The 23,423-nt window shown below is 34.4% G+C and overlaps 1 protein-coding gene across 1 annotated transcript in view; it reads right to left on the bottom strand.

Annotated features, from left to right (window-relative positions):
• The window catches only part of ADAM10 (ADAM metallopeptidase domain 10), a 111,529-nt gene that overhangs the window by 65,477 nt on the left and 22,629 nt on the right, over positions 1 to 23,423 (bottom strand). Inside the window, exons 2-3 of the mRNA XM_033108452.1 lie at positions 16,727 to 16,877; positions 220 to 338 (exon numbers count right to left, since the gene is read on the bottom strand). Coding sequence (XP_032964343.1) covers positions 220 to 338; positions 16,727 to 16,877 — 270 coding nt within the window. The remainder of the gene's footprint in view (positions 1 to 219; positions 339 to 16,726; positions 16,878 to 23,423) is intronic.

Genomic DNA, 23,423 nt, shown 5'->3' with positions numbered 1-23,423 from the left:
CATTACACCCTTCATGATATATTCAAATCTCCTCAGAGTTTATCCCATCTTTTCTGAAATATTTGCCTATGCTTCAACATACATATATATATATATATAAATATATATATAAATATATAAATATATAAATATATATATAAATATATATATATATATATATATATATTTCCTTGGGTAGAAAAACATTAAAGAAAAGGGTTCTTTTAAGGTTCAACTTACCATAAATATGTCCAGTGTAAATATGAGAGGTATCATAATCAAGTACTTTATTTGACGTTTCTACTTTAAATTCATCACTAAAAAGGGAAGTGTCCCTCTTCATTCGTAGGTTGAAATGTCTGCAAAATGGTACGGGAAAAGGAAAAATTAAAATTTAAAGGATCCAAATTTTAAATAATTATTTTTTTAATTAAAAAATGTCTGCAAAATATGGACAGTTTCACACAATGTGTCTATTTGGGAAAACCTGTCCATACTGACCAAGATTTTCTTATAAAAATTCTGCTTCAAAATTCAATCTAGTATCTGTGACACTGTGACACAACTCTAAATTATATATAATTAAACAGTAACTGTCTAGGATATATTTTAAAATAAATGCAAATGGACTGATTCCTACATGGTAAAAAAATAAATCATTCCAATAGCAACTACACTGCTTGGAGATTAAAAAACAAGCTTCTTGATCCAATTACTATTATTCACCACTACCTGCCTCCCCTCTCGAGTCATTCTGCAGCTTTGCCATTTCCACCCACTTTTCACACTCAAAGAAGATGATACATAGGAAAGCAGCATCTATATTAGTTACTTAACATCTCTTCTGAGACACATGCTCTTTCTTGTACAAACACACGCGCGCGCACACACACACACACATACATACACACACACACAGTCTTTCAACTCCTTTATTTTTCCCGGGGGTTTCTAACTCTTTTAATCATCTGTGGACCTTCCTCAGTTCAATCTGGGAACTCTAAAAGACGTTGATATTAGCTGAAATCATACCTGTTTTAACTCTAGGAGAAAGACCAAAAAGAAATGAAATTACATAAAGAATCTAGGGTTTAGAATCAAACTTGGAATCAAATCTTAAGCCTAAAATATTAGCCCAGGACTACTGTCTAATGAAACGAGATAACAAATTCTTTCTTGTAGAACTGGTTTAAGGACTAGGGATTACAACGTATGTAAAGTCATTAGCACAGTATCTGGCACATAGGAGATATATAATAAATGGTAACAAATTAGCTATCATTACTAAACTCTTAAAAGTATATCACGTCTCTTAAAATTGCCATAAAAGTCTGCACATAACATAATTTCTATCAATGAATCTGAAACAAAGTTTTCAATTAGCCAACCCCTAAATGTTAGCAGGATACAGAGTAACTCGAACTCTCACACATTGCTGGTGGAAGTACTAAATGGTAAAATCACTTTGGAAAACAGGCAGTTTTTTATAGTTAAACATACAAAAACCCGGTGACCTACAATTCTACTCCAAGAGAAATGAAAACATAAAACATATATTCAAACAACTAGACACAAATGTCCACAGCAGCTTTATTCATAAAAGCCCCAAATTAGAAATAACCTAAATGTCTATCAACAAGTGAAGTAAATAAAAAGATCATGGCTTATTCATACAATGGCAAACAACTCAGTAATAAAAAAGATCGTACTACTAAAAATATTCACTTTTGTAAAGACACAAAAGAATACGTACAATATAATTCCATATATATGTAATTCTAGAATAGGCACAATCTATCTATAGAGCAAGAACCCAGATCAGTGGTTGCCTAAGATGGAGAGAGAGACTAAGACCAAAGGGGTATGAAAGAACTTATTGCTACAATGGAAACATTCTATATCTTGATTTGAATGGTAGTTACACAAGTGTACACATTTGTCAAATTATACACTAAAATGAGTGCATTTTATGTAAATTATAATTCAATAAGCAAAAAAAACAAAAAAAAACCCAACTCACTGTTCATGTGAATAGGGGTCAACAAGATATATTCATTACCTTCAGAAAGCGTGTCCCTTTTTGAACAGTGTCTATTTGATCTTTTCCTTAATTTCACGTCTATCTTGGTACCAATTTATTTTGAGGCTGTGCACATATTCTACTTGCCAAAAACTCTCGCTAAAATACTTTTAGGGCTTCCAAGGTGCTGAAACAAGAACTCTAGGCTAGGAAAAGCATCCTTAGAGTCTTAAGGTTCCAATTATTGCAGCAAGTAATCAACAAAGTCAAACACACCTTCTAAATGAAAACTCCACAAAGTTAAAAACAGTCTATCCTAAACAAACAAAAGAATTCCTGCCTGAATTCTTCTTACACACTCTGTCTTTTCATAAAATTACTTCCTCAACTAATAGACAGGAAATTCTTGATCATATATGTAGGGGCCACAATTTTTTCTTATTAGTTTCAGGTGTACAAAGCAATGTAATAGATATTTACACCCCTCACAAAGTGATAACTCCCAATCTACTACCTCTCTGATGACATATATGGCTGTTACAATACCATTGACTATATTCCCTATGCTGTACTCCACATCCTGTGAAAAAATATATATGTATGCATATACATATATGTACATATGCATACATATATACATGTATTTTATTATAGTTAACACAATTGTTTGAAAAATCATTAATTTATCATTAGATATACTTTTAATTTACTGCATTAATACTACATCTAAAAGGGAATCTTTGTTAAACAGACTAAACAATAAATGTCCAAGGGTTTAACATACTTATCATCCAGGATTTATTATTCCGCAAAACCATTATAAGCAAGAGCATTAGTATTCTATACAGAAAAAAGGGGGTAAAAGTTTCAGAGATATTTAAGTTCGAAATAAGAATAATCTGTACTACACTCCCCACCCCCAAAAAACAGTTTTACATCACTTTAAAGTGTCTAAGCAGATAGCAACCCTAGAGGAATGTTATATCAGAGAATTTAAGAACACTTGAGGGTAAGCCCCTTCCAACCCCGATATTGATTTCATACTATAAGAAAATTGTCTGATATATATAAAACATTATTCTCAGTATTGATTTAAATTGGATTAAAACCACATATACAATCAGTTCTCAAGGATCCATGCACAGTCAAGTAGCAGTAAAGATAACAAAAAATAAAATTTTGATCATACTCCCAAAATGCACTGCTTTTATTAATATCAAAATTAATTTGTATCTAAAACATGTATCAACAGATGAGGGAACGAAACAGGAGTGAGTCTGGAAGGCAGGTAAATGGTAGAAACAAGCTAGATTGAAGTCTGTCACAATCTATGAAATAAACAAACTACAAATGAATAATCAGAAGCTGAACATAATTTATTCCATTAACTAAGCAACTAAATTCCAATTCCCTAATTTTAATTCCACTACCATCTGTTTGATAGTTCGTATCTTTATGCTATTTTAATATTTATATAAATTATAAATTCTTTGCAATATTCCTGTTGGAATACACATTATAAAATAATAAAAATTAGCTGGCTAACCGCATTCTGCCTTCCCAGTTTCTCAATGAGCCCTGAATAAAAAACGATCTGAAAAACAAACTGATTCTTTAATTGTTGAAATATTTGGTCCAAAGGTCAGAAAAAGTACAGTGAATATTGCCTTATAAAAATCACTGTATTCTGGAAAAACAGTTTGATGGTTCCTCAAAAAGTTAAACATAGAATTATAATATGATCCAGCAGTTCTACTAGGTATATACCCAAAGAAACTGAAACCAGGGATTCAAACAGATACTTGTACACCAATGTTATTCACACCCTAACCCTAACCCTAACCTAACCCTAACCCTATGTCAAAGATAGAAACAACCCAAATGTCCATCAACAGATGGATAAAAAATTATGTATATGTATGATTGCTAAACACACAATGGATTATTCAGCCTTAAAAAAGAACAAAGTTCTGATAATGCTACGACATGGATGAACCTTAAAAACATTACGGTTAAATCTGACACAAAAGGAAAAATATTGTATGATTCCACTTATACGAAGTACCTAGAATAGGCAAGTTCATAGAGACAGAAAGTAAAATAGAGGTTACTAGGGGGTGGTGGAAGGGCACAATGGGGACTTACTGTTTAATGGGTATATAGTTTCTGTTTGGGATGATGAAAAAGCTCTGGAAATGGAGAGTGGTGATAGTTGTACACTGTGAATATACTTAATGTCACTAAATTGTATATTTAAAAAATGGTTAAAATGGTAAGCTGTAAGTTATTTTACCAAAATAGAAATAAACATATAAACTTTTTAAATCACTGCACTCCAAAAAGCCAGAGTACAAAAAAATTGTGTAGCCAGAATTACCTTTCTTGGCAGTAAAAGCCCCAAAAGATTTGGTTGAGATAGTAGTATTGTGATGATCATGATGAAATTATATAACATTCTTCTTAAAGTTACGTAGGTTTACGATTTTCAGCACTTTAACATGTATTACTGCATTTTATCCTCACAGTACCATTGCGAATAAGGCACGATGAATATTTTTATAAAAGGGCATGACTCAAGGTCACGAGACTAGAATTAGAACTAGAGCCCCAGTATTTGACTGCTGCATATTATTCTTTCTGCCATACCACAAATGGCTCTCAAGCATGTGATGAAAAGTCAAGCTAATATATGTTGAGGGCTGTAGTAGTCTTGATGTAATATTATCAGTCTCCACCAACAAGTCACCTTTTAAAATCTGAACAAATGCAAATAAGATATAGAAATGAAAATTTAACTTTATTTGCCTTTCACTGAAAACTGTACTTTCCAACACCACCTTAAGAAATTCTCTTTGATTATTAATGCTCAAGCCATTTTCAAGACTAAGGCTAAAGTCTGCCCCCTTTTATTATGCTTCTTTCAGCAGGTTTTGTTCTCTGTATTATTATGATATGGTACACTGTCACCAAAACTAAACTTTAGATTTCCTTTGAGGCGTTAAGATACTCTGTATAAAAAACACTATTTATACTGGGGATGTTTTTCTACCCTTAGATTTAACCACTATATTGATTTCTATGGATCAATAGTATTTTGTCTCTCATCTTGATTATAGTAGTTCTATTATAATTCTTTTTTGGCTTTCCTCAGTGGCATTGTAGTAAAGTTATAAAGGAGTGAAATTATAGGAGGGCAAAAATCAGTTAAGAAATGATTGCAATTTGAAAAAATACACCAGATTCCAATTTTCCAGCCTTAGTGCTTTGAAAATGCAGTTGTAGCATGTGGTAAAAATAACCGATTTCCAGAAAAGCACGCTACGTCTAAAGCAAACAAATAATAGAGGTATCAGAACCACCTTTGATGCAGATCAACAAAATAAATTATATTAGGATATGATTCTGTAAGTTTCTGGCAGGTCATGTACCTTGTATACCTTTTTTATATAAAAAGGTACCTTTCTACAGATTAGAACAGTAAGAATAGAGAGTAAAAAGAAGTTGCCTTTTCCCATATAATTGCTATTTTGACGAAGACAATATGCTCTGATTCTCAGAAGAAAAGAGCAATAGATGGAGTGTATCCCTTAAACGAAAGTCATATTGAGACCAAAAGCCTCAACCAATGAAGTCTCTTGGCAACACAGGGAAGAAACCTGAGCGAAAGCCTTGCTTTGCAGTGTGTCAGTGTACCCAGCAGTCCGGAGAACAGGTCCATCCTCATGAACAGCAGTCTATAGTGTCCATATGGAATAGATCTGTGGTAGGCCTGGGGTAGGGATTCCTAGAAATAAAACTGGACTTAATAGGGAATCCCTGACGTCTCTAAATGTTATTTTCCTTCACCTTTCTCTTAATATAGATGCCTGAGAGTCTCACGTTCAAATTATTTTTCAAGACAAGTTGCCAATAACATCAAATACCACTATGATTCAAATATCTTGTTTACTTCCACTAGTACTTTTTGAAACAGAAAAGTCCTTTTTTCAAATTATCTTAAAGCCGCCAGTATTTTAAAAGGGGTAGGGGGATAAATAGAGCAAGTTAGTAAAGGAGAAAGGGCAGAAAGTCCATGTGCATCACACTGAGACATCCTCCACAGAAATTCTAGTGCTCAACAGTTTGAAAAACATTAGTTCCAGGCCCTGAGGTAGATAAATTACTTCACTAAGTGAAAATACATAAAAATCCTCAAGAATTCCCAAGGAAGATAAAAGTGAAACTAAAACTTAAGCAAAATGAGTAACTTTATCCTGTAAGAAGACAAGTGGATATCATTGTGAGTCTTTTCCACATAAAGGACAGCAAAGGGAAGAACCTGCCACAATGGCAGGATAACAGAACACATGATTACATGTATTATCCATGATTACAGAATAAGTCAATTTATCTATTGAAGAGGGGGAAAGAAGGTTTCTGTAAATACTTTCAAACTTTATATCGCTATTTAACTAAACAATTGGCAAGCAAAACTACTGTATACAAAACACTGAAAAAAATAACAGGACTTAAGAATAGAGTGAGACTTCAATTATTCAGATATGCAAATCAAGTGTCTAAAATCATGAAGATAACCTAAATTTTCTAATTTCACATATCAGAGAAGGCTGACTTGACCAAGGTCAGATGAATAAAAGCAGAGCTTGAATCTAAACCAAAATGTTCAATTAGCCCGCCAATGATCTTTCCACCACACCAAACTAGTCTCCCATCCCATCCCCTTAGGGAGCTCCAGGATAGCAAAATACAGGATATCTTCCTATTGAAAGACAAAAATAAAAGACTGACTTAAAAAGCAGGATAATCAATAGTATTCTTATATCTAAAAGAAGAATGTGTCAATGGAAAGGAATCTAAAATAAGCAATCAAAGAATTAAAACTGGCAGTGTACATCCAAAGAAAGTGATGAGAACCAGGAACTTGATTGTATGCTATTCCTTCATTTCATAAATATTTACTGAGCATTTACTAGAGCAAGCACAGTACTAAGCGAGGGGATACAAGCATGAACAACATAATTCACAGAAGACACTGTAGTTTACGCATGGTTAGTGAGCAGAGAAGAGGGGAGGAAGGATGGGAGGAAAAAAGGAAGTTGGTATTGTTAATAAATTGCGATGGTGAAAAATAATGCAGGACAAAAGGACAGAGCGGTAGGAGGAAAGGATGCTAATTTACAAAGGGTGGTAGGAAAGATTTCTCTGAATAGATGACATTTGAGCAGAGACTTGAATGAAGTGAAGGAGCAAGAGTCAGGTGGCTATGGAGTGGAGGTTGGAAAGGATTTCAGGCAGAGGAACTACAAGTGCAAAGGCATGCATTGTGCATTGAAGAAAAATCACTGGCACTACAGCAGTTGGTATAAAGGAGGAGGAGAGAAGGAGATAAGGTAGAAGAATAGAATCTAGCACAAAAGGACTTCAAAACCTTTGTTGATTAGGCAGCTAGCAGGTTATTCTTTATGTAGAAAACTCTCTATAAAACATCTCTATGATTATATTCCTTCAAACTACAATATTCCCTACTCACTTTTGGGGGGGGAGGATGAGGAATGGGAAGGGAACTTGCCCTTCTGCCTGCCATACATTCTCATTTCAGATCTCTCCTTTTGAAAGATAAAACCTATCATCTCTTCCCAACGCAACTCAATTATTCCACTCCCATTCCCATTTTCCCTGCCCCTATTACTTTTCCACATCCAGGGAGACCTAAGGATCCAAACCCTTCCTTCACGGTCCACTCCCAGGCTCTGCCCACCCGATGTGGCCAATCAAGTAGTTCTGGTCTCCTTTCCTGTGGACAAGTGGGAATTGTATTCACTTCTTATCCTCAATCTCCTTCCCACTTAAAACACAATTTCTAATAGAGGTACTGCTATGCTGCTATAGCAAAGTGTTTGGTAGCTTTTTAATTTGTCTTGCAATAATCTCAACTTCCAGAAGAAAAAGAATACAATGATGGGAACTTCTATTCTAGACTTAATACTGATAAACTATGAATAATTATGAATAGTAATGGTCAATGATGACGTGAAAAGAACTTAGGGAGAAGACATCAGCCATCATTTTATAGTTTATTAAAACAAGAAAAGAAAACAACAGCATAAAATAGCAAAGGTTTTAATAAAGCAGATTCTTAAATGTTCACAGAAAGCAGTCAGGTAATCTCCTATTCGGGGACTTTAAGCACATACAGGTGAAGCTGAATGACCATGTCTCAAAAACATCATCCAATACTAAATTGGACATAGAGACCTCTAAAGTATCTCAAGATAAACTATGTGAAAGGCTCACTCAGTTTGACAGGTGAGAGTAAACTATTTGTGAAACTGAAACATAAAAAGATTTTGGGAGTCATGTATATGGCCAGAACAGCTTTAGCAAGGACAAATAAAATCTGTTAGCCAAGCTATATTCAAAAGATAGCTGGGTCCTTGCAATCACCACAGAATTAGTAGAGATGGTTCCTCAAAGATATTGGCCCAATATACTGTCATAACCAAAATATCATGACTCGTTAGAAATTCAAACAAAAACTGTTGTTCCTTTACCCTTCTCCCTGACTGTCGTGTGACCAAACCTGGACTACTCTGTGTAATTATATCCAGCAAGAGCGAACAGAACTAGAGGAATTCAATGAAAGATAAGCAACACGGACTAAGAACATTGCTACTGTTGTTCATGACCAGGGCAAGCAGCAGCAGCTGACCACTCCCCTCCTTGAAACACACGTCCCCCTGCTTCTAGGATACCCTGCTCCCAGCCTTTCTTCTACTTTTCAGTGTTGGCATCACCCCCTCCACCTAACCCTTAAAGCATTGACATTTAGCAGGGTTCTCTCCTAGGCCCTCCTCACGACCTTCACGTAACAGCTCTGAAACTGAACTTTGGATTTCTCCTCACATTTCCACTTGTTCCAGTATTCTCAACTCAGTGAATGGTCCCAGTAGCCCCCCAATTGCTCAAACCAGAAAACAGTCATACTTGACTCCTTCTCTTTATACCTCCTACATATCAAACAAGTCCAATAAATTCTGCCTTCAAATATTTCTCAAACCGAAACATTTCTCAAACCACTCTCCTTCATCACCTCTAGTACCACCTTAACCCAGGCTCCCATGTGCCGCGAGGACTAGCCTCAGTACATTTAGTATTACTCCTTCTGAACTATTCTTCATTCTCAGCCGGGCTGGACTTTTGAAAGCTCATAGTTACTTATTAAAAACCTTCCATGGCTAAGTAAAAATCTGTCACCATGACTTACACAAACTCGCAAAGATCTGGCTCCTGCTTACATCTATCTAGAGCCTCATTTGAAACCTTTCTTCCTCACATTTTAAGCACCAGTCATACTGCAATTCCTTCAGTTCCATGAACATGCCACTTCTCATCTCAGTATCTTTGCACATGTTGTTTCCTGTCTAGAACACAGTCCCTCTCCTCCTTTGCCTAACCAACTCCTTCTTCAGTCATCATTCCAGAATAGTTTAAATGCCATTTCCTAAGAGTGACCTTCCCTGACCTTCACACACGATGGCATCTCCCTGTGCTCCCATAGCTATCTTCTAAACATTCCTTTCTTAATATTTATCATAGCTGTCAATCCTAATCCAATATGTGTCTTTCTCATGAGTCCATAAACTCCACCAACAGCAAGAACCTGTCTTGTTCAGCTACTCTATTCCTAGGGACTACTAAAGTGCCTAGAATACATTAGATGCTTAACAAATATATAAAACAATAAAAGGGTTGAAAGAAATTAAAATATGAAATTGGACTTGGTAAATTATGGCATGTTAAAACTACAGAAACATCTCTTATAGCTCTAATAAACTTAAACAAAAAGAAATGCACAATATATTTGTTCATTCCATGCAGACATCAAAATTCCATTAATTGAATTTGTATAACACAACAATTTGTCCCATACCATCATATCTATGATTTTTGACATGCCAGATTTTGTGTTTGTATTTGATTTGTTGGTTCAGTATCGTTCTCTCAGTACAAACTGTTCTGGAACCTAACTAGTGCAAAGTAATTATAATGTAAGATTTCAGAGAGACACCCAAATTAACAACTTAATTTTATCCCTAAGCACAAATATCAAAAATATCTGTCAACCCAAAGAAGTAGAGAAAGGCTCCAGTAAGTCAGAGAAGAGGTTTTGATACAACCAGTAAGGATTCTCAGTATTCAGAAGCTATTTCAAAAAGGAACTGTATGAAAGTGTTTTTAAACATATTTATCAGTTTAAAAATATCACACTACTATACAATAAGATTTAACTAATGCTTAATAAAACAAACCAAACAAGAATATTATAAACATTCAACACAGTCATATAAAGGATTTACAGATATAATGAAATAGAACATTTAAATAATCTTTAGTCATATAAAATATTTGCTATACTTTCTAAGAAATAGTGCAACAACTTATATGGTGCTTAATCACTTGAAAAACAAGGCTGGCTATATGAATCCTAATTAAACCTGAGCTAGAGTGCTCATCTCACAAAAGACCAGAGTGCACATGCAACATTTTAGTAAGAAATATAACTTTAAATTGAGAAAAATGATGGGTGAGCTTTTCTACTAAACATATACCTAACTTCTGACATTTACTCTCTAGGTCACCAACTCTGAAAACTCTGACATGTTACCAGATACAGCATGTTTCAGATCAACTTTTAGAGGAATCAATGTATCTAAAGAATTAAAAATGGTCAGAAAAACACTTTTTACACTCTTACTTCCATTTGCAAAATGGGAGAGAAGAAGCAGCTTGGTTTAAGTTTTTGGTTTGTTTCTTTATTAACTCATTCCATCTCTTCCACATAAAGGCTAGTTAATGCTTAAAAACATATAAAATAAAAATATTACATGTTCAAATCATATCTGAGAATCTAAGCTCAGAGCAATCATCAGCTCTCAATTTATCTTCTTAAATACAAAATCAACATGAACACAACTCAGCTCTTGCTTTTTCTTATAATTAAGTAATTCAAGTAGCCAGCGTCCCTTCAGATTCTTGTAAACCGTATTTGTAGGCTTTTAACTTCTGTGTAAAGAGGAACAGAGCAAGAATAAAGAATACCACATCCTAGAAAACACATAGCTAAGACAAAGAGGAGTGTGAAATATACCTAAACTTATAATATATTCTAAAGGACACGTACCTGACATAAATGAGGTACTAAATAAATACCATTTTCCTTTAGGAATTTTTGCTCAAACTTGCTCAAGTTTTGTTGGGAGAGATGTAAGTAGCAAGTCAGTATTTTTCAAAATCCTGTTACACCACATCCATAACCATAAAGTTTTCACACACCTCAAATTTATTCTCTTGCTCTCCTTTACGAGCTGGCATCCATTTGTGCTCCCTGGACTTGTACCACCGCTTCTCAAAGTATGCTGGTTTGTCTATAGGGTTAAAAGTATCCTAGGTTTCTGCTACCCCACTCATGATACGACAAAGATAGAGCCCAAGGCACGTCCAGACTAACCCAACTCATCAGGATCCATTAAAGGAAGATATTTATTTTTTTTGTCATTAAAAAACAACACCTGTTTTTTACAGGTTATCTGGGCCACATTCTTGATATCTTCATATTTTAGGAGTAGGGAGAACTTGAGTTATAAACCACAAAGAAAACTTCTAATCAAATGGCTATTTGTTTTTGAACAATTTGTACTAATAAGGGTATAGGAAGAATTATCTTGTCAAAATCAGAAAAAAGCAACTTGTAAGTTCTCCAAAACTGCACTTTCAGAAAAAACTGGCATCTTCTATACTATAATCAAATCACATATTTGACGGAAACAATTTTTGATTTATTGATTATATACCCAAATAAAAAAAAAAGAGGCAGGAAAAACAGTTTATCACTAACTAGACAGTGTTTTCATTTTTTTAAGTTTAGTTACTTGGGTGTTACTAATATATTGTGCAGACTTTTTAAAGCAGGAAGGGCCTAAACATTATCTTGCCCCAAATTCAAGGTTTTACTAATGAGGAATGAGGCTCATAAGAAATCTTTAGATAACTCATGTCAAGTCAGAAGGGAACTCCATTCAGCCTCTGAAATGCCACAGTACTACTTTCACTATGCAGTTTACGACTGTTTTAATACCTAATTCCTCTTCCTATAAAATCACAACTTTTTAAATAAGTGGGTTCCCACTCAATTGCAAAGTTGGTAGATATGAGGCAGTCCAGTTAGCAAAATGGTGAGAAGACCAGAATATAAAGAAAAGACGACTGCCCCAAAGTATATAATTTGGAAAACAAGATACGAAGAAGGGAAGGGTTTAAAATTGCACATACACACAAGAAAAAAAACAAAACCATAACTCAGTATAACAGTATATGCATACTTCCCACCAAAAAGATAAACTATATTATATCAGATATTCTTTCTACTTATTTTTTTTAAATACCACCATGAAGTAGTATTTCAGAAAATGTACAGGTTTATTAGGAAGAAGAAATAGTGGAATGATCCCTTATGCTTCTCTTCAATGACAGCTGCCAATAAAAGGCATAAATTAAAATATATATACATTAGAATCTAACACTGAGCTGTACTGAGAATCACTACTCTACAATCTTGCAGCGAAGTTTTTCTCCTGTTATCCTAATAGACTTGGATAAATCCAAGGAATATTTATGCTAAATTTTCATCTAAATCATTATTAGGACCATGGTTATATTCCATCCTGTTATATAGAACCAAGACTTAACAATATAAAATTTACATTTTATGAAAATCACATAAGCACAATTCCTAATGAAACTGCAGTGCACTGGTATTATACAAGCCTCTATAACACATGACAGGTAAGCCAGGAATGGCATTTACAGAAGAATAAAAAAAGGGAATCACAATAGTCCCTGATACATCACACACTTTCACATGAACATGAGGAGTGAGAAAGAACAAATTTCCCACAATTATTTTTAAAATCCTGCATCCACAATACGATAAATCTGCCTACTACTACTGATTAAAAACAACTGCTAAAGAGGACGAGATATTCCAGACTATACAATACTTAAGCTCAAAAATCTATTTTCTACTATTTTAGTGTACTTCATTATCCATCAAATTAAATATGCCATAAGCAATTCTATGCTGAGGGCCAGACCTAAACAAAAGTATACTTCCCCTGTCAGCCCTTTATGCTTATAAATGTTGTACTTCCTTCATAATGTTTTGTTCATTCATTCACTCATTCAATATAACTTAAATGATCAACATCAATGTAGAAAAGGTGAATACAACTCAGGTTCTCTGGGAACAGGAAACATATGCATGTAAACAAAGTTATAATAAAATTGATAAATGCTGTAATTGACATACTTATTGCTAACTGAGCTTAGAGGAAGAAGCAATGCTCTTGGGGCATATTACTCAGGCATCTCATTTATCAGAACTCATTCCAAGTGAAGTAATTTCCAAATCAGAAAATTAATTCTTAATTTCTCAGCAAAGCTAAGTATTTTTTTACCCTAGTATTATCAAAATATTTTTAATATTCGAATTAATACAATTGAAGTTTGTTTCAAAATACCTATTTTTCCTCAACAACTGTATCACTGGCTCACATGATACTTTTATTTTCAAACAACTTTAAACTATATTTCAAGAACAATAGTTTTTCATAGAATTCTTAAGAATAGACTTTGGGCTGACAAAGTCTCAACATCTCTTCACTTAACATTAACATCTGTAAACTTGGGATGTGCTATACCCTTTCTTATTTTGGAAACTTGGACATCAGGTTGAAAAAAGTCTGTTCACTGCTTAGGCATAAAACAAGAATGACTTTATTACTCTCTCTTTCTCCCTCTCTGTCTCTCCCGCCACCCCCCACCCCCAAAGGCTGTGCTGGTACCCAGAGATGGTCAATACACATTTCATAGGCTGGGCTACAGCTAACTATAGTCCAAAGTCATCCCAAAACGATATTCAGAATAAGGCTTGGTCTTTCAATCAACACAATGCTGCTTTATCATAATCATTTTACTTCTCATTTGTGTTACAAATAGTTATTAACCAATAATTTGTACATAGGAACAAATCCTGTGTAGGAGGAGTTGCAGTGCACCAAAACTAACATTTTGTATGTGGTAGAGGAAAAGGAGACACTTTAGCAGGAAATGTATTAATTATACTACCCAAGTCATTTCGTAGGCCTATTTCAAAAAAAAGAAAAATAAACCTATCAGAACATCACATTTTTAACTAAGGTATATCAGAAGGTAGGTACCAACGACCATGTTTTAGGGCACAAATTCTGAGGCACTGTGAATACACAAGTATAATAATTGAGACAACAAAATAAAATACCTGAATTTGTATCTATTCTAGAAAATGTTATACGAGTATATAATTAATTAATAGTACCTAAGATGACCACTTAACTTATATAGAACATGAGATTTCCTGATTCCAGGCCCTTTGCTGAGAGCCTCAGTCAGTTCTCCCTTCTTTGAATATCTACGGTATTTCATCTGTAAAGCACCATATCACATTTTCCTCTTATATAATGACTTGTGTAGTTGCTGCTATTAGATCTATATTTGATCTGTGTTTCTATCACCAGCAGCCTCAACTAGGTAACTTTTAACTGGCAGTCAACAAATATTTTTTGGATGACTAAATAACAGCATGCACTCACACACTTACTCTTTCTGTCTCATTCACTCACACACACAGGCAAGAAAACTAAAGGAGGTAGGGATTTGGTTTTGCCACATGTTCAGTATGAATTATGTGACAGATCTCATAAAAACCTAATGATGTAATAGGAATGTGACACCCAAACCAAAGGCAGCTAGAATCTCAACTTTCCTTTTGGCTGTCACCCATATTTGTAATATAGTATTAAGTTTATTTTGAGAAGGTCACTAAAAATTTAGGGAGGCTTAATGAATGCATGTTATTTCAGGGTACTAATAAAGAAGGGTAACTAAAAACTATCTGAAGTTCAAGGTCACAAAAATTTACATAAAACGCTGCCACTAAAATTTGTATCTAAAAAGCAAACAGACCCGGAAATGAATCTTTTTCCCTCCTTCAAATAAAAGTAGGAGATTTTATAACTTATGTACTTTTTTCTACAATGGTCATTACTTTGTACTATGGAAAATAATTTAAGTAATACATTTATTTCCATGTACAAAATACTTTTGTTTCATAGCATTTCTTATCTGATTTTTTTCATCCATTAAAATCTTTCTTAAGCATCTGTACTACAAGTGCAAATAATGAACATACTAAATATGAAGAATAAACCACAGTTATAGAAAAATAAACAATACCCACATGAAAAGCAAGAGAACAAATATAATGCCAATGACACGATAATTAATTTAAAAGTTCAGAGGAAGATGTAGGTAAAGCTTCAAAGAAGTAGAACTTGAATTGTGCATTTAAAGATGAGAATTTATTTAAGATAAATGACACAGAGAACAAACTGTACATGGTTTAATCAGCAATCAGAAGATCATTCTGGGTGAAACAGACACTTAATGTTGGGAAGTGGAGTGAAGTTTAGAATAGACTAGAATTAATTTACAGAGAATCTTGAATTAAGTTAAGAAATCTGGCTAACAATCGTTAATTGAAGACTTCAGAATAATAAGCTGACATAAAAAAGGAAGAATTTAAGGAAGCGTCATCTTGTAGTAGTAGTAGTACACAGGATAGCTTTAATGATAAATGGCGTGGAAGCTGGGAAACCTATTAGGAGGTGAATAATAAATAAGGATTACACCAGTAGAAAAAGTACAAATGGAGTAGATTTACTAATTACAGCACGCAAGTAAGAGAGTCTGACAAAGAACACTTAAAGATTTTGTTTCTAAGTACCCCTAACAGACAGAAAAAATATATGAGTTGTTTTTGGTTTTAGGAGGGCGCAGCTCACAGTGGCCCATGCAGGGATGGAATGGGCAACCTTGGTGTTATTAGCACCATGCTCTAACCAACTGAGCTAACCGGCCACCCCTATATGCGGTTTTGAGTCATGTAAGTCTGGGACAAATTTCTGCTATATAACATTAAAGATGTTAATTTTTTTGAGCCTTAGTTTCCTCAGATATAAAAAAGATATTTACCTTGTTTGTGTGTTGAAAGGATTAAATAAGAAAATGCAAATGAAGCATCTATGCACCTGGAACACAGCAGGCACTAAATAATCGTGATTTTTACCTTTCTCCCCTGGCTCCCTGTTCGTTATCCCTTAACAATTCTGTCTGAGAATTGAGCAGTACAGTAGGTAATCTATCTACAAGTTGTCATTTTAGAGCTGATAAAACTGAGTTAATGAGATATTAAATGACTTATTCAATGGCATACAACCAGCCATCTTCACTGTTGGTACCAGAAGACAGATATATTGCCCATAAAACACATAAAAAGTAGTGGAAAACTATGAACATAAAATCTTCTTTAAAGACATATCCTCCAATAACACAATAGAGAATCTGATTCATAAATTTAAAAATATTTAAATGAGACTGTTTCCTTAACAATATAAAAAAGGCAATCCATTTTAAAAGAAAACATTTTTTTATGCATATGCCAAATCAGTGTAGGCTGAATTTCCAAATGGAGACCTTTCCATTAGTGAAGAAAAATTAAGAGTATAAATTTCTTATTTCAACTTATATTGAAGAGAGGGGAACTTCAAACATAGTCTGCAATAATTTACTCACCTTCCATGGGCATGAAAATCTAGACGTAAAAACTGGTCTTCATGTGAGACTGCTCTTTTGGCACGCTGGTGTTTTTGGTGTAATGAATCCACATCATATGATAATCCTTCATAATGTCTAATGTATTTAGTTAAAGGATTTCCATACTGACCTATGAAAAATAAACAGTTTGAATTAGTATCATCTTGAAGGCCCATTCTAGTTCTAATATGATTCCATGATTATTCAAATATCTATGAATATGTGTGCAACAGTTTTCTCACTAATCCTAATATTTTATTTTCACATACATTCTTTTAAGAAAACTTACTGTAATGGGAATTTCAATCATACACAAAAGTCTGGATGTTAGCCATAGGTTTGTCTTAGATGTTTTTTATCAGGCTGAGGATGTTCTCTTCTATTCATACTTTGCTGATAAAAACTATCAGGAACAACTGTTGACTTTTGTTACCTGCTCTTTCTGTATCTATTAAGATTATATTGTCTTTTTTCTTTTTAGTTTATTAATATGGAAAATTAAATTTTTTTTTTTTTTTTTTTTTTTTACTTTTATTAGCATTTACTTCATGCTGAATTCTGAATTTACTCCCGGGCCATAAGTTTTTGTTTCTTCAGTTTATTCTGGGAGATCTTTTTCTTCTATGCAACCTCCTCGTCTGGTTTGGGAATAATCTGCTCTCTCTCAGTAAGGATCCCGTCAGTGTGGCAAGGAGAGCTCATGTATGGGTTAATTGACCCACGAGTTCTGCGCCGCATCTTGGAAGCTTTGTTCACCTGGATGTGTTCAATGTCCAAAGAGTCTACATCTAAACCCTTAAGTTCAGCATTACTCTCTGCATTTTAAGCACGTGCAGTAAAAATTCTGCACTTTTTGGGCCACCGACCCTGCGTCCAGCCCCACTGTTTGGCCTGGGCACACCTACCAACTCCACCATTGTAATGACTGAATGGTACACACGGCTTCTATAACATGACATCCTTTAGATACTTGGTGGATTTTCAGATATGCATACCCTCCATGGCCTGGGCAGTTTCACGAGTGTTCTTAAAATGAACACGTAGATTTGAACCTCTTGATTTACATATTTTGTGGGGTTCTCTGGGTCAAGTGAATAGTGAACCATTTTCAGAGGTCACCTCAGGCGCTTACGGGAAGAGGTAAACTGATTTTCTAATGTTAAACCAATCTTTCATTACTGAAATAAATCCCACTTGGTAATAGTGTATTATCTTCGACAACATTATTGGATTCAATTTGCTGCGATTTTGTTTAGAAGTCTAATCTATGTTCATGAGAGACATTGGTGTGTAGTTTTCTTTTCTTGTACTTAACTGTCTTTGTGAAGTTTTGATATCAGGGTGAAAAATGAGTAGAGAAATACTACCTCTTCCTCAATTTTTTGGACAAATTTATGTAGAATTGGTATTATTTCCTCCTTAAATGTTTGGTAGAATTTACCAGTGAAGCCATCTTGGCCTGGATTTTCTTTGTGAAAAAGTCTTTAACTATTAGGTTGGTGCAAAAGTAATTGCAGTTTTTGCAATGATTTTTAACCTTTTAAACCGCAATTACTTTTGCACCTACCTAATACAATTTCTCTCTATAGATAGATAGAAACATAGACATATATATATAGATATATAGATATATAGATACAGAGGGTGCCAAAAATATGTATACACATTTTAAGAAATGAAAACTGCATTAAAATTGTGATACTCAATATGTACCAATAACAAAAGATGAATACAAGTCACGTTTGACTTCTGCAATTACGAGAGGTGCTCAAAGTGGTTACCATCAGCGTCCAGACACTTCTGATTACGGCGAACTACTGCTTGAGCAATGCTGACCAAAGTGTCCACTTGTATACATTTTTTTGATTATTTTGGCATCCTCAGTATGTATGTATGCTATACATATATCTGTATATATACACACATACACACACACACATATATGTATATATGTACGTATGTATATATGTATGTATGTTTGTGTGTGTGTGTGTAACTACAATTTCAAATTTGATATAAATAAAGAGCTATTCAGGTTATCTGGTTTCTTCTTAAGTAAGCACTTTGGTAAGACTTTGTCCATTTTACACAAGTTGTTGAAGTTATGGAGATAAAGCTATTCATAATATTCCCTTATTTTTTTATATCTTTTGAATCTACAGTAATATTACCTCCCTCATTCCTGATACTGGTAATCTACATCTTGTTTCTTTTGTTCCTGATGAGAAAATAACTAGAGATGTATTGACTTTATTGCTATTCTCATAAGATCAACTGTGACTTCTTTTGATTTTTCATTATTTTTCTGTTTTCTATTTTGTTGATTTTCACTTTTTTCTTCATTATTTCTTTTGTTCTGCTTACTTTGAGTTTAACTGCTCTTCTTTTCTCAGCTTCATACACTGAGGCCATTGATTCAAGGCCTTTCTTCTTTTCTATTCCAGGTTTTTAGTGCTATAAATGTCCCCTTTTAATATTGCTTTAGCAGCACCCCACAGATTCTATTATGTTACCATTTCATTCTGTTCAATATATTTTATTTCCCTTTTGATTTCTTCTGGTCCATGTGCTATTTAGAAATCTATTTAGTTTCCAAATACTAAGGATTTTTCCATTATCTTTCTATTATTGATACTAAGTGAATTCCACTATAGTCAGAGAACATACTTTGCATGACATCAATCCTTTTAAATACATTAAGACTTTAGTTATTACATGCATAAATGTTAATGATTATTACGCCTTTTGGATTCACTCCTTTATCATTATCAAATGATCTTTATTCTTTGTAATATTCTATGTTCTAAAATCTACTTTGTCTGATATTAACCCAGTCAGTCCATTTTTGTTTTTTAAACTAGCATGGTCACTTTTTCCATCATTTTAGTTTTAACCTATTTGTGTTTCAACTCTTTCTTTGGTTATTTTAATGGCTGTTTTAGGGCTTACAGCATATACCTTTAACTTACCCCAACCTACTTCAAGTGGTACACTTCAGGTATAAGAAGAACTTGGTATTAATAAACTTCCATTTCTCTCCTCCTGGCCTTTAAGCTATTGCCATCATATATTTTACTTACACACCACATATATCTTATAAACTCCACAATACATTGTTACTGTTTTGGTTTAAACTGACAATTATCTTTTAAAGAGATATAAATAACAAGAAAAAAATCTTCTCTACTTATCATTTCTGGGGCTATTCATTCCTTTGTGTGGATCCATATGTCCATCTGGTTTCATTTTCCTCCTACCTGAATGACCTCCTCTAACATTTCTTCTGCTGATGAAGAACTCTTCCAGCTTTTGTATGTCTGAAAGTCTCTATTTTGTCTTCATTTTTTAAAGATATTTTCACTGGGCATAGAATTCCAGGCTGACAGGTTTGTATTTTTTTTTCTTTAAATACTTTTAAAATGTTGCTCGACTATCTTTTCATTTGTATTACTTCCAACAAATCTGTCATCCTTCTCTTTAGTCCTCTGAATATAACATGTCTTTTCCCTCCCCAGTAGCTTTTAAGATTTTCCTCTTTATTATTGGCTGTGAGCAATTTGATTATGACATGGTTTGATTTTTTCATATTTCTTGAAATTTAGTTTCAGTGAACTTCTTGGATCTGTGAACTTAGTTTTCAACCATTATTTCTTCAAAAATTTTTTGTGCTCTCCACCCCACACCCAAGGATTCCAATTACAAATTCATTAGGTCACTCAAACTTTTCCCAAAGTCCACTGATGGTCTCTTCATAGTTACTACAAATTCTCTTTGTTTTCATTTTGAAGTTTCTATTTCTATGTCATCTAGTTCACTAACACTCTGCAATGTCTGTTGTTAATGACATCCAGTGTACTTTCCATTGAACATATTGTAGTTTCCATCTCTAGAAATTAGATTTGTATGTTTCATATCTTCTATGTCTCTATTTAACTTTTTAAACATAAGGAATACAGTTATAGTAACTCTTTTAATGTTCTTGTCTGCTAATTCTAATACCTGTGTCAGTTCTGGATTGGTTCAAATTGATTGCTTATTCTTCTCATTATGGATTGTGTTTTCCTGCATGCCTCATCATCTTTCACTGACCGGTTGCCAGACATTGTGCATTTCACCTTCTTAGGTTCTGGACATTTTTTGTATTCTTACAAATATTCTCAGACTTTGTTACCAGCAAAGTAAAATTATCTGGAAACAGTCTGATCCTTTTGAGTCTTGCGTTTATGAGTAGTCAGTGTATTCCCCACTACTGAGGCAACACCCATCTGAGTACTCCACCCATTGCTCCACAAATTATGAGTCTTTTCCAGTCTGGCCGGTGAGAACAGGCACTATTTCCTGTATTGTGTGAGCAAGAGGCACTGTTTCTTTCCCTGGCCTCAGGCAGTTTCCTCATATGTACACATTGATTAATATTCTGCCAAACACTCCAGGCAAACCTTCAGCAGATCTTAGGAATTCTCTCTATGCAGCACTCCTCAATGATATTCTGTCTGCTAATTCAAGCTGCTTTGGCTCTACTCTATTCCATCTCCTCAACTTAGACAGTTTGTTGCCCTTTACCTAGGTTCCTTCTCATAGCACTGCAGATGGAAATTCTCCCCAGGCAGAAAGCTGGAGCAATCACAGGTCTCACCTCATCTGTTCCCTCTCTCTCAGGGATCTCTGACCTTCCGGCTCCCGGTGACCACTGTTTTAAAAACCACTGTTTCTCAGATTTTTCCCCTATTCTTCTTGGTTTGTTTTTTTTTCAGGCAGGAGGGTAAATCTGGTCTTATTTCCTCCAGTTTCATCATGAGCAGAAGTCGAAAACAGTGATTCCTTAACAAATCAAGTAAACTTTTCCCCTAAAGAAAACTGCCCTCTTCTATAACACACATAAAACACCAAATTAAAAAAGAACAAAAATCTGGTTTCCCTAAGTTGCTACATAAAGTCTAAGTGTTCCATCACTAAATTTTCTGTTTATGCAGTCAATGGCTAGTACCCTCTATGGTTAATGACACAAACTCTTGCGTCAAATCATGTGGGTTTAAGTTCTCGAGACAGACAGCAGCACAAGTAATTATACTTAACACTACTGACCTGTACACTTAGAAAAGGTTATGGTAGTAAATTTTACGGCAGGTTAAGGTAGTAAATTTATTATTAGCATAAAAAAATTATCTGGGTTTGAATCCCATTACCTTCATTCCCTGATCAAATGGCAAATTCAGCTTCAGTTCCCCGTACTTAAAATGCAGATAAGCAGAATACCTCTCACTTTAGGCTGTTACAGGGATTAAATGATTTAAACTGTGTGGCAACAGCAAAGCGCTCACCATACATCACAGTAGGGCGGCAGCAGCAGCATCTCTTCCCTCTCCCCCTCCTCCTTTTCCTCCTTGCCTTTGAGACCTATATACACAAACTGAGGCCATAAATTCAGGATTAAAGACAGACCTAGGTTTGAAGTCTGACATTTCCTAGCCATAACCACATGAGCTGGGTAATTATTTAACCTTTTAAAAAAATCTCAGGGTTTTTTTCAATCTGTAAAATAGAGACAACAATGGCTACATAAAATACAGGTAAAATGCTTAGCACAAAGGCTGGCAGGAAAGGACCACTCAGTTTAATCTATTGTTGAGTCACTCACCACTCTTGAATGTACTGCTGCTGTCATGAGAGGTGACAAAACTAGAACCCAAAACTGTCTTTGCTGCTAGCAAAGAAACACGACGAGGCCGGGGTGGAATAGATAATAAAGCCCACTGGTACGGAGCTTTTAAAAATTAAGACTAAATAATAGAATTCTATATTATACTGATGCATTTTCCATATTCTTTAAAAATATTTTTAAGTTGACATTTAGGTTTTAAAAGATACCCCACACAAGAGAGAATATCAAGAAGGAACGAACAGCAAATGTAGGATTTCCATTGGATTACCGAACTGGGTTTTTTTCAAGTGGACTGAACAACTACAGCACAAACTTGCCTTTGCAAAGTTACTCCACTGCTTTTTCAGAACCAAGAAGTCAACTTTGTAAGGCACAGTTAAGATAAAGTATTTGCCACTTCTGATAACTTAAAACAATAACTACTGCTGTTCCAGTGAAGCGCATGTGATAAAAGCTCAATTATTTTCACGGGAGGAACACAACTGGGAGAGTTATTACACAGTCATCTGTTCTCAGTCCCACACACGAAGGAATTTTATAAAGCCAGGTAATGTTTACTTTTACTGGCAAAGAACCTGAGTAATGACTTTCTGAATCCTTATAATTCAGATAGAACATGATTCACTGGGTTTAATTGGGAAAGTTAAAAATGCTACCCAGGGACATATAGTTATCAATTTATCATTATCATCTACTATGTAAGACCTATGTTGCTGTGTTAACTACGCCTAATTATCAGTATTTATGCCATGATCTCAGTAATGTATAAAATAAAAAAAAATCACTGAAGTTAAGATAATGTATTGAAACTGTACTGCATAACTTCTCTTCCCCGATACTTAATGAAATGAAGGGGGAACCATGAAAATAAAACAAATAAATAAAAATCTATAAAAGGTAGCTCACTCTCCATGTTAAAAAACAACAGCAACAACAACAACAAAAAACCTCAAGAACTAAAACCAAATAAGAAACGGATATAACCAGTATGTGGCAGGCTCATGAGTGACAGTT

This window comes from Rhinolophus ferrumequinum, chromosome 6, assembly GCF_004115265.2.
Source record: "Rhinolophus ferrumequinum isolate MPI-CBG mRhiFer1 chromosome 6, mRhiFer1_v1.p, whole genome shotgun sequence".
Lineage (NCBI taxonomy): Eukaryota > Metazoa > Chordata > Mammalia > Chiroptera > Rhinolophidae > Rhinolophus > Rhinolophus ferrumequinum.
Note: the sequence above shows the minus strand (reverse complement) of the source record. Positions and strands in the feature narration are given on the sequence as shown.